This window comes from Rousettus aegyptiacus, unplaced genomic scaffold (genome assembly GCF_014176215.1).
Source record: "Rousettus aegyptiacus isolate mRouAeg1 unplaced genomic scaffold, mRouAeg1.p scaffold_m13_p_3, whole genome shotgun sequence".
Classification (NCBI taxonomy): Eukaryota; Metazoa; Chordata; class Mammalia; order Chiroptera; family Pteropodidae; genus Rousettus; species Rousettus aegyptiacus.
In genome coordinates, this window is record NW_023416306.1 from 83,261,368 (window position 1) to 83,276,122 (window position 14,755).

The window sequence follows — 14,755 nt, forward strand, 5'->3', positions numbered from 1 at the left end:
TGGAGGAGAGATTTCTGCTCCTTGAATAAGTAGCTATGAAGACAACTGGTGCATCTGTGTGTACACACACACACACACACGATAATCATTACCCAGAAAATGGTGGCAGCTGTGTTTAAGAGTGCTAATATGTTTGAGTGGGATTACTAGACTTAGTCTTAGTACTAGACTTAGTCTTAGTACTAGGTTAGGAAATTTTAACTTTTTAACTTTAGGCTTAGTTCAACCACTGATTTGCTATGTGATCTTATATAACTACAAAAATATTTCTCATCAGTAAATGAAAAGATTACATTCTATGGGAATTTTTCTATCTTTGCTTGCAGGACATAAACTGGTGTATATAATAGGTCTCCTGGTTGATTACATTTAAAGGTTTCAGAGATAAGTGTCCTTTAAACTATACTTACTACGATCTTAAAGTAATCACTTGGGATAACCATATCCCCATTCTTGACCCACTTCACAGTTGGAGTTGGTTTCCCAGTCACTTCACATTCAAATACAATATCCATAGATTCATGAGCATATATACTAGCAGGCTTTTTCAGGAATTCAGGATGGGCTTTAAGATAGAAAAAAAAATTAAGATATTAATAAAAATAAAAATAGGTAGTATCATATTTCAAGCAATTTTGAAATCACAGAATTCACAGAAATTTTTACTTTTTGAGACTTTCACATGTTTTTGCAAAAGAATGTAACAAATATATATTTAAAATATGTTAAGAACACAATATGTTTAAAAACTGATGTTCTAGTATAACTAAAAAGAATAATTGTAATTTCTCAGTTTCCTTGCTAAAAAAGATTTATTGACTACATTGAAGAAATTGATAAACCAAATGTTCTAAGCCGTTTAAAGATGAATATTAAAGACTACTTCCCTAAGATTTATACCATTTGGACCAGCCAAAATTAAAACTCAAAAAGAGTTGAGAACACTGACATTATCTTCCTTTTCAGTCAACTTGATGAATAACCAAAAAAAAGTAATACAAATGTAACAATTACAGGCCTTAAGAGTTCACGTACACAACATACTCCCATTAGTAATATCCCTCATTATGTGAAATGAGTTTTAAGGTTGGGAGGAAGAGTGATGGGATGGATCTTAGAGGAAAAGTTAAGTGTATCTGAAAGAACCTGAATATTCAAGTAACTCTCTTTCACCTTGCCCAAAGTTGTAAATCACTGACTTATGAATAACATATTCATTAAGATTTTGAACTAGAAGGGTAAAAGTAGATTATCTAGTCCAACTTCCCACCTAATGCTGTAATTTCCAATGCAACACCCCTGACACCTTGGTGGTGTTGCTGATCCCTGCTTAGAAGTTTCAAAAGACAAGGAACTCCCTACATTACAAAGCATCAAGCTCCACTGTTGGCTAGTTTCTATTTAAAAAACAACAGTGATGACAAAAATAGCAAGTTTGTTTTGTTCTACAGTTGAGCAATAAAAATGTGCTCAATCTGCTAAAATTTGGATTGGGATTGTAAATGTGTGTCAAATTGACATCTTAACAGTATTGAGTCTTCCTTTTCATAAACATTATCTTTCCATTTACTTAGATCTTTGGTTTCTCTCATCAATGTGTTACAGATTTCAATATACAAATCTTAATCATACTTTGTTAGGTGTATGCCTATATATTTCAATTTTTTTTGATGCTGCTGTAAGGTACTTTACATTTTTTTAGTTTCCAATTGATCACTGCTATTACATAGAGGTGAAAGTGATTTATGCATATTGATCTTTTATCCTGTAGTCATGCTAAACTCATTAGTTCTAGTAACTTTCTAGAGACAATTTGGGGATTATCTACACACACACGCACATATTTATAGTTGTCTGTAAATAGAAGCATTTTATTTCTCCCTTTTCAATCTGCTTTCCTCTTTTTCCATTTTCTCGCCTAGTGTGCTAGCTAGCTAGCGTGGGGCAGGTCCTCAGAAAAAGTCCAGAGTAGCTTTATAATGTGGGTAAATGAAGAGTAAGAATATAGAGAGCAGGTAGAACCCCAGGTAAGCAGTGGGAGCCAAGGATGGAAAGAATGTCTGATCTTAAGAATCGAGATAACACTCATAGTGGAAGATCAAGAAAACATAAGTCTGTACAACTAGATGCAACCAGGGATATCTATTAATAGTGAATTTGACTACCATTTGTATTTATTCTTAGCTATACACATATTCTACCATTTTTTCAATTAGAGTACTTATAATTTTCTTATCTGTATATAAGAGCTTTTCACATAATGCCAATTATCAATTTATGGCTTTTCAGCTCCAAATCCAACCTTCTTTGTAATGGATACAGACCTTTGGCAGCTGGTGCAACATTAGACTTTGTTAGTAGAGGGTGCTGGAGGGATACTGTAAGGCATGGCAGAGGACAGTGCTTATCTTTCAGGTTGGGGGGTTTTCTTCTTGTCCCTATGATGTGGCAGCTAGAAGGTTATGTGGGAGGCTCATTGGTGATAACCCTCCTGCAAGTTTCTGTTTCTAGTAAGTTTCTCCAGTTTACTTCAGCTGGTGGCTTTCTCTGCACCAGCTCTAACCCATAGCATGTCACTGAACAGCATCCAGCATACTAGCTCTTAACTTGTGGCACTCCACTGGGCAACTTCCTGCTCATCATCAGTCAGGCCCATGACACCCCAGCAGGCGATCTCCTGTGGACCAGCTTGGCCCATGGCTGTGTCTTCTGGCAGCAACTCTAATCTCTCCAAGGTCTGAATTGCAACCTTGGGTATGGGCACCCTCTATCAAGTTTGTTCCTTTTTGGATTCTCTCCCTCAGCTCTATAGTAGTAGCTGATCCTTATATTTACTATTTCTGTATTCTTTTGTCTTATTTTATCCTTTTTAGTAGTTAAAACACCTTTTATAGTTAATAATTCATTATATTAAATTTTCCTTGTTCAAATTCCTGGTGCAATTTATAGCTCCTAACTAGACCCTGACTAATATAGTAAGATTTTAATCCTTTCTCACACATGCTGCCATTATTTCTTCTCAGTTTTTTCTTTTGTCTTTTAAGGCATCTGTTATTATACCAAAGTTTTAAATTTGTATGGGGTAAAATTTATTGCCCTTTTCCTTTTTGGCATCTGTATTTTATTATTCTAACCTCCAAAGATTTTCCCTGTTCTCCTACTATAAAAATATTCACTATACTTTCTTCTAGTATGTCTATGAAATAATACAAACTTCACTAAGTATCTGGCTTTATGTTTTTCTAAATGGGAACTCCCAGTAGCCCCCAAAGAGTAATGGGTTTGAAATAGTTTTAATATTAAAATCCTATATACTTTTGGAGGGTTTATTTCTGTATACTAAGTGGTTTCACCGATTTAGTCCCAGACCAGAACCATAAACTTACTGATTGCAACTATATAACATCTTTAAATATCTGGTAGAACAAGTACTCTCCTTTTATTCATTTTCTCGAAATTTTCCTAGCATGTTCATTAAGTTGAGAGTTTTTTCTCAGATGAATTTAGACTTACCTTTGGTTACGTTTCTCTATTCTTTCTCAAAGAAAACACAAACAAGAGCAATCTAGAGTTTTCATTTGAAATGCAATAAAATTTTGGTGCAGGAAAAATGAACGTATTTGCAATCCTGAGTGGTCCTATTTAAGGCCAGATTATTTAAGTTTATTTGTATACTATTCAATAATGATTTACTGAATAGACATTGTAATGACTGAAGTCAAGAGACCTATAGTTGAGTTCTAGTTCTACAACTAGACTTTTTGCTGACCACAGGTTTTAAATCCATGGGTTTCAGTTTGCTCCTATATTAAATGAGGAACTCAATTTGACTGTTTCTAAGTACTTAAGATCTCTGACCAACTGTGATTTTGATTTTAGTTTATATCTTTGATGTATATGATGATAGCTAACATTCACAAATGGTTTCCGCTTATTATCATTTAGTTCCCACAAAACTCTATTATTTAAATGTCATTATATTATTTCCATTTTACAGACAAGGACACTTACACACAAAAAGGCTAAGTAGCCCATAGGGTCATATAGCTTAGTCAGTGACAAATTTAGATTTTGAACCTAGGTAGTCTGACTCAAAACTCTATAGTCTTTTTAAAAACTTTTTTCTTTTATAGAAAAGAATAATAAGTCACACATTACATACCTATTGTATAGCTTCAACGATTATCGACTCATGGCCAATACTATTTGATCTATACCCCAAGTCATCTAACATTCCTCCCCAGATTCTTTTAAAAGCAAATCCCAGGTATTATATTATTTCATATATAAATAATTAACTACCTCTACAAGAACTCCCATTTCTAAACAAAACCATGATACCAGCATAATAATTTCTTACAATAATTTATATAAAAATTTCTTAATATCATCAACTACCCAATAAGTATTCACATTTTACTGAATGGCTTATGTTTTTAAAAAAATGATTTACTTGAATTAGGTGAAAAAGAGGCAGTCACTGGTATTAATTTGTTTCTTATGTTTCTTTTAATCTATAGGTTCCTCCTTTATCTCTTATCTTTGTAGTTTGTTAAAGAAGTCATTTGTTCTATAAAGTTTGTCTTTTGCTGACTGAAATACCACGGTGGTATTTAACATATTTGTCCTATAAATTGGCAGTTGAATGTAGAAGCTTGATTTTAGTCTTTTTTTTTTTTTTTTTCAAGACAACTTCATAGGCAGTGCCATGTACTTCCATCAGGAGGGTTCATAGTGTGTGACTTTAACAGTCTATGATAATCATTAGCTATGAAAAAGGGGTTGCCAAATAACAATATTCCTTCTATTAAAAAAAAAAAACCCCTCATCAAATATCTGGTTATTCTTAAGTATAGTTCTTACAGAAAGGGCAGGATAACTGCTTCTTTCCCTTTACTTACCAATTTTCGAAACAATGATCTGGTTCTCTAACATTTTCCAAAGGTGACTGTAAAGTAGCGTTTGATTAAAATATCATGGATTAAAATACATTTGGTTTGTGTCAATCCATGTTGTTACTCTTGATTCTCAAATTACCTTGACCAATGGAAGAATGAGCCCACTGGAGTTCTTAAATCCTTTTAACATGGCATTAGTGATTTTAGTATCTTCTGTTCACTGTATTTAGGCTCTATTTATGGACAAAGCCAGGAATTATGTACTTTTTAAATATAAATTCATCATGATTTCATTCTAGTATTTCTAATTTAACTGGGAACTACAGGTTTCAACTGAATCTTACTAATTTTACATCTGTAGCTTCTTTCTCTCATGCCCAAAATCAAAGTTCTCAAAGATAGCAACTTAATTACTCATGCTTTATCTTAAACTCAGTAGTCTCACAACAACAATACTGACATTTTCACAAACAATAATAGGAACAGCTGAAGATTTCTGCAACTTTTTTGTCCTTCAGAGCATAACCCACGAGGGTGTTTATAGTCTAATTAGTATTTTTAATTTATTTGGAATAGTAACTTTAACTTGCAATTTTAACTTTCTATATGGCTATACTACCAACTAGATACACTTCTGGAGTCATTTTCATTTTACTTACCCTTTTCAGGAATGACTTTGTAAAATTTTAAACCTTCAAAAATAAGGTTATTCAAACAAGTCTTGCTTCTAACCCCGTTTTCCCCATCCTATTCTCTCCCTTTCCCTACAGGCAGCCATTTAAAATTTCTCTGAGATTTATCCTTCTTTTTTTCAAACAATAATCAAACCCATACAATTTGTCCTCACCCTCTTCTTCAGATTAAATAACAACATACTAAACAATTTTTTCTGTTTTCAAAGCCTGCAATCTTAACCACTATGGTACCATGTTTCCGAGTAATTGACATATATTCCTTGAGACTGAAGCTTCCCCTAAGGCAGATTATGTAATTCTGTTAAAGACATCAAAATCCTCTTTTAAAAAAATGTCCAATTAATGTAACTGTAATATGCATTTTTAGTAAACAGACTTTCAAAAACTATTAGGAAAAAATCATAATAAACAATGGCCAATTCATCATTTACTTTTTTCTTTCATGAATTATAAAATAATGCTTTTAAATGTTCTTTGGATTTTAACTTCTCTGTAAATAGTATTTACAGCAATTAAATACAATGTAAGAGCAGATGTTTGTGGTTGAAAAGTTAAATTGATAACCAGAGAGCAAATGAGTCGATTACCATAAGAAAATAAATGTTGTAATGGAAGATTATGCATTTCGTTACCAGAGATAATTAAGCTTCAAATTCTCTTTGACAGCTCCCTATCCTTTCTAATGTCATCGTCATTACAAGAATAATTTTAATTGCTAAACGCATGAGTAGAATTAAATGCTAAAATATATTACACTCATAAAATTCTGTTACTGGAAACATCATTTAATACCATCGCTGTTATATAATGCTGGAAATTGCCATTCAATTCAAACAAAACACTATAAGGCCAACACGAATGTTTCAAGGTTGTGTTATTTGGAAGATTATAACAGTTTTCATTTACATTAGCATTGAATCACTGGAGTTTCCAAGTGATTTTAAAGGTTTAAGCATTGAAATTCTTAAAAAGCTCTTAAAGAAATAAAGCAATTTTGTCCATTTTATGTTAAACTGCACACTTGCTGTTCTTAAAGTGTCTTTTCAATAATTTAACGTGAGTCCTTAAAAAAAAAAAAAAAACAAAAACAAATAAACCAAGCATTTAACAGCCTGAGATCCCTTTAGGGATGTTGTCTGACAGTCAAATCACAAGTCTTCTGTAAATACTGGCCGAACTAACAAAGCAAAAATGCATTAGAACCTGCCAATATTTCCTGAGAAAGCTTCTCACTCCAAGAAAGTGAATAGGTTGTTCCTTTAATCTCCAGGAGAACAGATAAAATCATTACTGTAAAGCAACATTATGACAAAGTTGCCATACACAACCTTGCAATTATATTTCTATCCTTCCATCCCTACAATTCCAGCTCCTGTTTCACTGCATTTCCGTAACTCTATCCATCCCTCAACTTAGCTAACAGGTACTTATCCTTCAGATCTTAACCAAAAAACATTTCCTTAAAAAAGCTTTTCCTGATCCACAGGCTCCACTTTTCCTCCCCAGTCCTAGGCCATCACTGCTCTATTTACCATTGAAACCCCAATGGCCTAAATCATCACAGGTCCTCAACGCATATTTGTGAAAACGAATGGTTACTTGAATTCTAAAGATTCTATTAATCAGCACTATAAGAGAATTCGATGTTCAGAATAAAAATAATTTAAAGGGTTCTCAAGTTTCTAAATAAGAATTCATATACCTATTCTTTGCTATCTGTAAATTTTCTGTGTTTTAAATTTTGTTTTTAAATATTTATAACATAAAATCTTAAGCAGCATGTAATTTTAACACTGACATTTGTGTTTATGTTTACAACTTGGCTCTGTGATTGCAGAATTACCCCTAATGTAATATTTCTAAAACTTGGGTCATAGGATCCTTAAAGTTCTTAATTTTGAGAAACTGTGCTCTACATTTGATTTTGATTTTAAAGAAGTCACAAAAATCTTTACTAAATATAGGCTCCCCTTCCTTAACAAGACTGAGCATGCTTAATCTTTGCATGATTTCCCGGTATTACCACAATAAGCATTAGCTGTATACTACATCTAGACAGAGAAAGTATGAAGGTTGGTTACTTTCACTTGGCACTATATGTGAGAAATGATCCCTAAGTAGCTTAATTCAACTTATAAGCTCTCCCCTTTCAGCCTTGTAGCAGCACACAAAGTCTTAGGACAATATTTCTTCAAGTGAGATCCATATACTATGCAGAGACATGCAAAGATACTTAGAAAAATGTTGAGTGTTGGGCCTCATACCACATGCTTGAGAATTCTAAAATATGAATTTTAACAAGCTCTCCCAGATTATTCTCCGTCATGCTAAAGTGTGAGAACCCTGCAATAGGGGTCACTAAAATATATGACTGTATACGTCATAACCATTTCATATACACAGAAAGATCCCAACTTCTTGTGCTTTCCAGGACTACAGAATTCATTCATTTGCTCAATCATTAAGCGTATTTAATGAAAAACTACTAAGATACAAAGATGTTTTACTGGATGCTATGTATGAGATAGACAGCAAAGACAGTGTTTACTGAACTGTAAAGTTATAAAGGTATGACGTTTTTAAGAAAAGCTAAGGTGTTACATAGATGGAAATCTGAAAAGGAGAGATGTAACCATTGACGCATAGAGGAATATACAGAAAACTGGTCCAGTGGTTATCTCATAAAAGGATAACTGGGAAACTGGCAAAATAAAGAGCGATAAACAGTTAGTCGTTACCATATACATCTTCCCTTAATTTTTAAAATTGTGATAAAATAAATCTAACAGAAAATTTACTATCTTAACCATTTATAAGTATACAGTTCAGTGGCATCAAATGCATTCACATTTTTGGGCAACCATTACCACAATTCATCTCCGGAATTCTTTTCATCTTAAAAAATTGAAACTCTATACCCATTAAACCAGGGATTCCCAACCCCTGGGCCACAGCCTGTTAGGAAACAGGCTACACACCAGGAGGTGAGCGGCCGGGAAGCTAGCGGAGCTTCATTTGCACTTGAAGCCACTTCTCAGAGCTAGCATCACTGCCTCAGATCATCAGCCATTATATTCTAATAGGAACACAGGTCCTATTAGAATATAATAGGACCTGTGTTCCATTAAACAATAACACCCCATTCCCCATCTCCCTCCAACTCCTCGCAACCACCCTTCTTTCTTTCTGTCTTTGTGATTTTGAACATAAATTTTGCTGAATATCAGCTGTGTCATGTATTGTTAACAGGTACTTTATTAAGATCTCTTTAAAGTCTCAAAATGTAAAGTATATTTATGTGTTAAGTATAATTCTGTTATAAAATCGCTGGAAATCAACCATTATGTTCCCACTAAAAAGGGCTGACAACAACAACTCTGGCCAGTGTAGCAACCTGCTTCCATGTTCTTTTCTCACTTTAACACACTAGGGTGGTAACTGGTCTAGATTCCGTGGTTCTCTTTGACCTGGACCTCAAGGCCAATGCTTCACAAATAATTTACCTCACAAGCAGAGAAAACAAAAATGTACCAGTTTAGAGGAAATGGTGTTTTACAACTGTTGCTGCAGTGATTAGGTTTTTAAAAAAATATTGTAATCAAATAAGACTGATTCTAGGCCAATTTATTTACAGATATGAAACAGTTTATGGAGGCAAACATTATTTGGAATTGATTTATAAATTACTGACATTTCACAGAACTTTGACATCATTCCTTTGCTTCTTCAAGAGAAATTCAAACAGCTATATTGAGAAAACTTTCAAGTCCAATAATAAAACTGCTAAAATTTAAATATTTCTAAAGACACATAAAGCAAAGGCTTAAAATTATATCAATATTTTAATTTTCCTATAGCTCATTTCTTTCAGGCATCGATAAATAGACAATTACCTAAACACAACACCTTAAGAATTCCCTAATATCATCTACATAGGAAATCAACATTGTTCAGAAAATCTAGAAAATACCTCACAAAGGAAGATGCACAAATGACCACTGCAGATGGTAAAGCATTCAACATACTGACCATCATGAAAATGAAAAATAAATCAATATTGAGATACCACTATATACCCTCCAAAATGACTAAAATTAAACAGACTGATAACACAAAATGCTGGCCAAGATGTGGGGCAATGAGGACTCAGATACACTGTGGGTAGAAATGTAAACTGGATAACCACTCTGGGAAAAGGTCTGGCATAATGCTCAGGAATAGTACTCAGCAAAATAAAGAGAACAGACTACTGTGTACAACAACATGGATGAATTTAAAATACACTATGCTTTGTGAAAGAAGCCTTATGTAAACATGTGTACGCGACATGATTACATTTATATGAAGCTTGAGAATAGGAAAAACTAATATAAAGTGGGAAAAAAAAACAAGAGTAGATGCCTCTAGGGCAGTAAGGAGACAGTTTGCTGGGAATGGACATGGAGGGGGGATTTCTGCAGGGATGACAATACTCTACATCTTGGTAGGGGCATTAGTTGTACATGAATAAATACTTACTGGGACACATTAATAGCACATTTAAGATCTGTGAATTTCACTGTATATAAAGATTACCTTAAAGGGGAAAAAAAAATCGCAAACAAAATATTATGCTCTAGCTGAAGTATTTGGGGATCTCTGAAATATATTAAAAAATTATAATGGATGAGGTGATAGATATATAATACAGTAATAACAGTAAAATGTCAATTATAGACTATAAGTGATGTTTGTTGTAAAATTATTTCAATGTTTTATTGTGAAAATTCCCAAACCCTCGAAAATATTTTTAAAAATTGAAAAAGATTTTTCCTTAGGAAAAAAAATTCTCTACTACCCATTATTCTTATTACTACAAAATTACTATGATTAAGAGTTTAAAAATTAAAAAAGTACCACTATTTTGAGAAATAGTTGTGAAAAAATATTACTCAGCCATAAAAAATTGAAATATTGCCATTTGTGACAACATGGATAGACCTAGAGAGTACTATGCTAATGAAATAAGTCAGACAGAGAAAAACAAATACCACATGATTTCGCTTACATGTAGAATCCAAAAGACAAAACAAATCAACAAACAAAATGGAAATAAATTCACAAACACAGAGAATAAACTGACAGTTGCTGGGGGTGGGGTGGGGGTGGGGAAAGGAATAGACAGAAAAGGGGAAGGAGATTAAGAAGTACAAATTTCCAATTACAAAATAGTCATGAGGATGTAATGTACAACACAGGGAATATAGTCAATAATATGATAATAATTTTGTACACTGACAGATGGTTACTATACCAATTGTAGTGATTACTTTGTAAGGTATATAAATATTGAATCACTAAGTTGAACACTTGAAACTAATATAATATTGTATAATATTAAGTCAATTATAATTTAAAAATATAGAAAAGGAAAATATGAAGACAATAACTAAAATTAAGAGAATGAGAAGAGATTACAAGAAACTTACTGACAATATAACTAAAATTACTAAAATTCTTCCTGATATAGATCTCGTCGTCAAATCTGATATGATACCATCCCTTGAAGGAAAATAAACAAAGTTCAATAAAAGTAAGATAGTATATTCTATATGGAACACACACATTCCTTCAAAAAGAGTGAAGATATAACATATTCAAGAAAGGATAGCTAAAATGAATAAAGAGATCTAGAATGGGTTGAACTTGAGATTTCAAGATCAAGGCACGTAACCAAGGAAGTAATTTCAAGGATGACAGCCAAACCTTCATACTTATTTCTGAGCTGGAAGAGGCATGACCGACCTGATATTGCAATTCTTATGTTCATTAAATAAAGACTAAAAAATTTTTACTAACATTTTATCCAATCTGCTATATTAGACGAGCAGGAGTCCAGCACACACGGACTTAGGTGGGACCCTAAGAAGCTAGACTGGGCACAAGAGTACAGTGTCACCGGTCTGGCTTGTGGACCACAAAACATGAGTCAAGGGGCATCTAATCATTGGTGGCATGGAACAAAAGCAAAATAGAAAGTCATCTGAGATGTCAGTCTAAATTATCCAAAAAGGAAGCAAAATCTGGGTAAACAGGTAAAAAAGAAATCAAAGAAAGTAGAAGCAAGTGAAGAGGGCTTAGATAGAAAGGAAAGATTCTTTGAACCCCAGGGACATGACCTGAGGCAGATTTACTAAATGCCTACAATGTACCAGGTACCATATTAGGCATCTTTCTTGCACCAGCGCCATAAAGAAAGCATTATCTTTATTTAACGAATTTAAAAAATTAAGCTCAAATAAGGTGATAAATGCAGATCACATGACCAGAGACCTGGAAAACAGAGACAGCCCTCTCAAACATACTTCCTTTCACCATACCATATTCCTTCTATTAAGTGCAGTTCTCATCTTTTAGTGGTCTTAGTGAAACCAGAGATCCATTTCTATCCCATGATTCCTACCTCTTCCTTGTGATTAGGGTCATTTGGTAACATAAAATCACAACAGAGTTGAGTTCTTCTTATGATGCATTTTGACTAACACAAAAATAGCAAATAGGTACAATCTTACAGCATGCGAATGACTACTATTTGCAACATTTTCATGGTTGGAAACCATGCATATGTATTCCACATAAATCCAGGTTCTACCCTTACATCATATTTCATTTTATTTCATGTGGATATTCCTCATCTTTTCTAGAATATCTGTAGGTTCTCTCCTGAAGGTGGTTAGTTTCTATGGAAAAGAGGCTACTGTAGCTCAGAATAAATTTCTATAACAATTATAAAAATTATTTCAAGCTTGTAAAATATGGGAATTATCTGAAAGCCAAAATGACCACTGATGTGATACAGATCTGAGAACTGCAAACCAATCCAAAATGATTCAGATCTCAATACAGGCTCATAGTACCTCTGAGAATATATCGTGGGTTTTGTTCCAGACCACCACGACCAAGTGAGTCACACAAATTTTTTGTTTCCCACTGCAAATAAAAATTATTTTCACATATACTGTAATCTATTAAGTGTACGACAGCATTATGTCTAAAAGAAACATACAAACCTTAACTAAAAAATATTTTATTTCTAAAAAAAAAAAAAATGCTAACCATCATCTTAGCCTTCAGTGAGTCATAATCTTTTTGCTGGTGGAGGGACTTACTTTCAATTTGTAAAACTCAGTATCTGTGAAGTACACTAAAGAGAACAGTAAAACGAGGTGTGCCTATATAGGATTATAAAACAACTGTAAAGAATTTGCTAATTTATAGTAATGGTTTCAAAATGTAAAGTTTATAAAATGAAATTGTGAAATTCTCTAGATACAGTCAGCATACTATAAAAATGTCCCAACACCTTATCCATTTGTCAAATATGTAGTATTAGGTGCTATATTCAGTGCTAAGCACCTAAAAGTTGACAAGACCCAGTCCTGTCCTCAAGCAACTCAGCCTGGTAGGAGAGAAAAATACACAAACTGGCAAAAAAAAAAAATATGATAGGCAAAAAGAGAAATGTGACAGGCAAAATGTGCAGAATTAAAGAGTCACTAATGGAAAGTGGGGAGAAAATGGGTACAAGGGATGTGAGTAAGCAGGAGCCAGAGTTTTCAGAGGTTTCTAAGGAAAGCCAGGCAAGAGGGTGGGAAGAGGAAGATTCCGGGCAGAAGAAACAGCACAAATGAAAAAACCGCATGGAGTTTCTAAGAGCTAGCTGTTGCCCTTGAGATTAATATACTTTGAATCCCAATGGCAATGCTGGACGATCAGACTCAGGCTGTAGTTCTCTCTCTCCTTGGCATTTAGAAGAAAAATGACCCCTTTTATATAAGTATACATCCAGTAGTCTGAAAATTACAGGCAGAAGGCCTCGAGAAGAAGATATATAAGGCTTCTTGCTGATTAATTTGAGGTAACTTTTAAGTCAAAGGATATGATCCAAATTACACCATAACTATGACACAAATGATATGCCTTACATATTTCTTTGGAACCTTATTGCTCCTCACTTAACATATTCAAAGACATTATATTATCTTGCCACTTAACAGTCTTCTAAAACATGATTTTGTTGGATGCATAGTATTCTGACATATATAGAGATCATAATTTATTTAACCCATCACCTACTGTTGGCCATTTAAGTGGTTTATAATTTTTCTCCATTAAACATGTCACTCCAATAAATAACACTGCAATTTTCATGCACAAATCTTTGCATACATATAAGATTATTTCTAAGACATATTATTAGAAGTGGAATTTGCTGCTCAAAGGATGTACAAGTTTTAAGGCTTTGGATTATGTTACCAAACTGCCATCAAAAAAGGTTATATCAATTTTACTATTACTATTACAAGAAGGATTATTATTTTAAAGCTCTACCTACAGTCCCCGACTCTCACCAAAAAAAAAAAAAAGCTACTTTAATCTGCATTTCTTCTACTATTAATGAGGTGGAACTCTTTTCAGGTCGACTGTCCATTTTCATCTCAATTTTGTAGAGATTATTTTATCATTTCCTTTTCAACAGAGGTATTCATTTGGTTCTTATTAATTTATAAGTGTTGCTTGTATCTAAAAAATTACTTTTTCAATCTTTAATTTAAGGGATTTGATCCCCTCTGCCACTCTGAAGAATGGATTTTAAGAGGGACTAGGTTAGAACAAGACCAGTTAGGATACTGCTACAATAGTCTAGGAAAGAGATTAAGTGAATTTGAACTAGGAAGGTAAAAGCAAGGAGGAGAACCTAATGAATTGGATGTGGGAAGAAATAAAGGTGAATGAAATGATCAAGAATGATTCCCAAGTTTCTAGTACAAGTGAATAGGTGGGTAGCAATACCACTGAGATACAGAAAATTAGAGAAACATCTTGAGGGAAGAATGTTCAGTTCAATTTAGACATGTGAAATTTGAGGTACCAGTAGGACATTCAATTGAAAATGTATGAAGCACAGCAAGAGGTCTGATTTAGGAATTTGGGAGTTATTGTTATGTAAATTATACCTGAAACTATGTGCATGAAGAGTAGTAGGTTGAAGACAGAACTTTGTGGAACGCTAAAATTTTAATAAGCAAGGTAAAGAAATGATGTCCATGAAATGAAAATAGAAAGACGAGACAGAAATAAAAGGAGAAACAGGATGATACAGTGTTATAAAGTTAACGTAGT

General features: G+C 33.4%; 1 protein-coding gene across 10 annotated transcripts in view; it reads right to left on the reverse strand.

Annotated features, from left to right (window-relative positions):
• NEO1 (neogenin 1) overlaps nt 1-14,755 on the reverse strand; it is a 218,253-nt gene that overhangs the window by 103,836 nt on the left and 99,662 nt on the right. For all 10 annotated transcript variants that reach the window (XM_036218360.1, XM_036218355.1, XM_036218358.1 and 7 more), the window contains exon 6: nt 411-565. In XM_036218360.1, the coding sequence (XP_036074253.1) occupies nt 411-565 (155 nt within the window). The remainder of the gene's footprint in view (nt 1-410; nt 566-14,755) is intronic.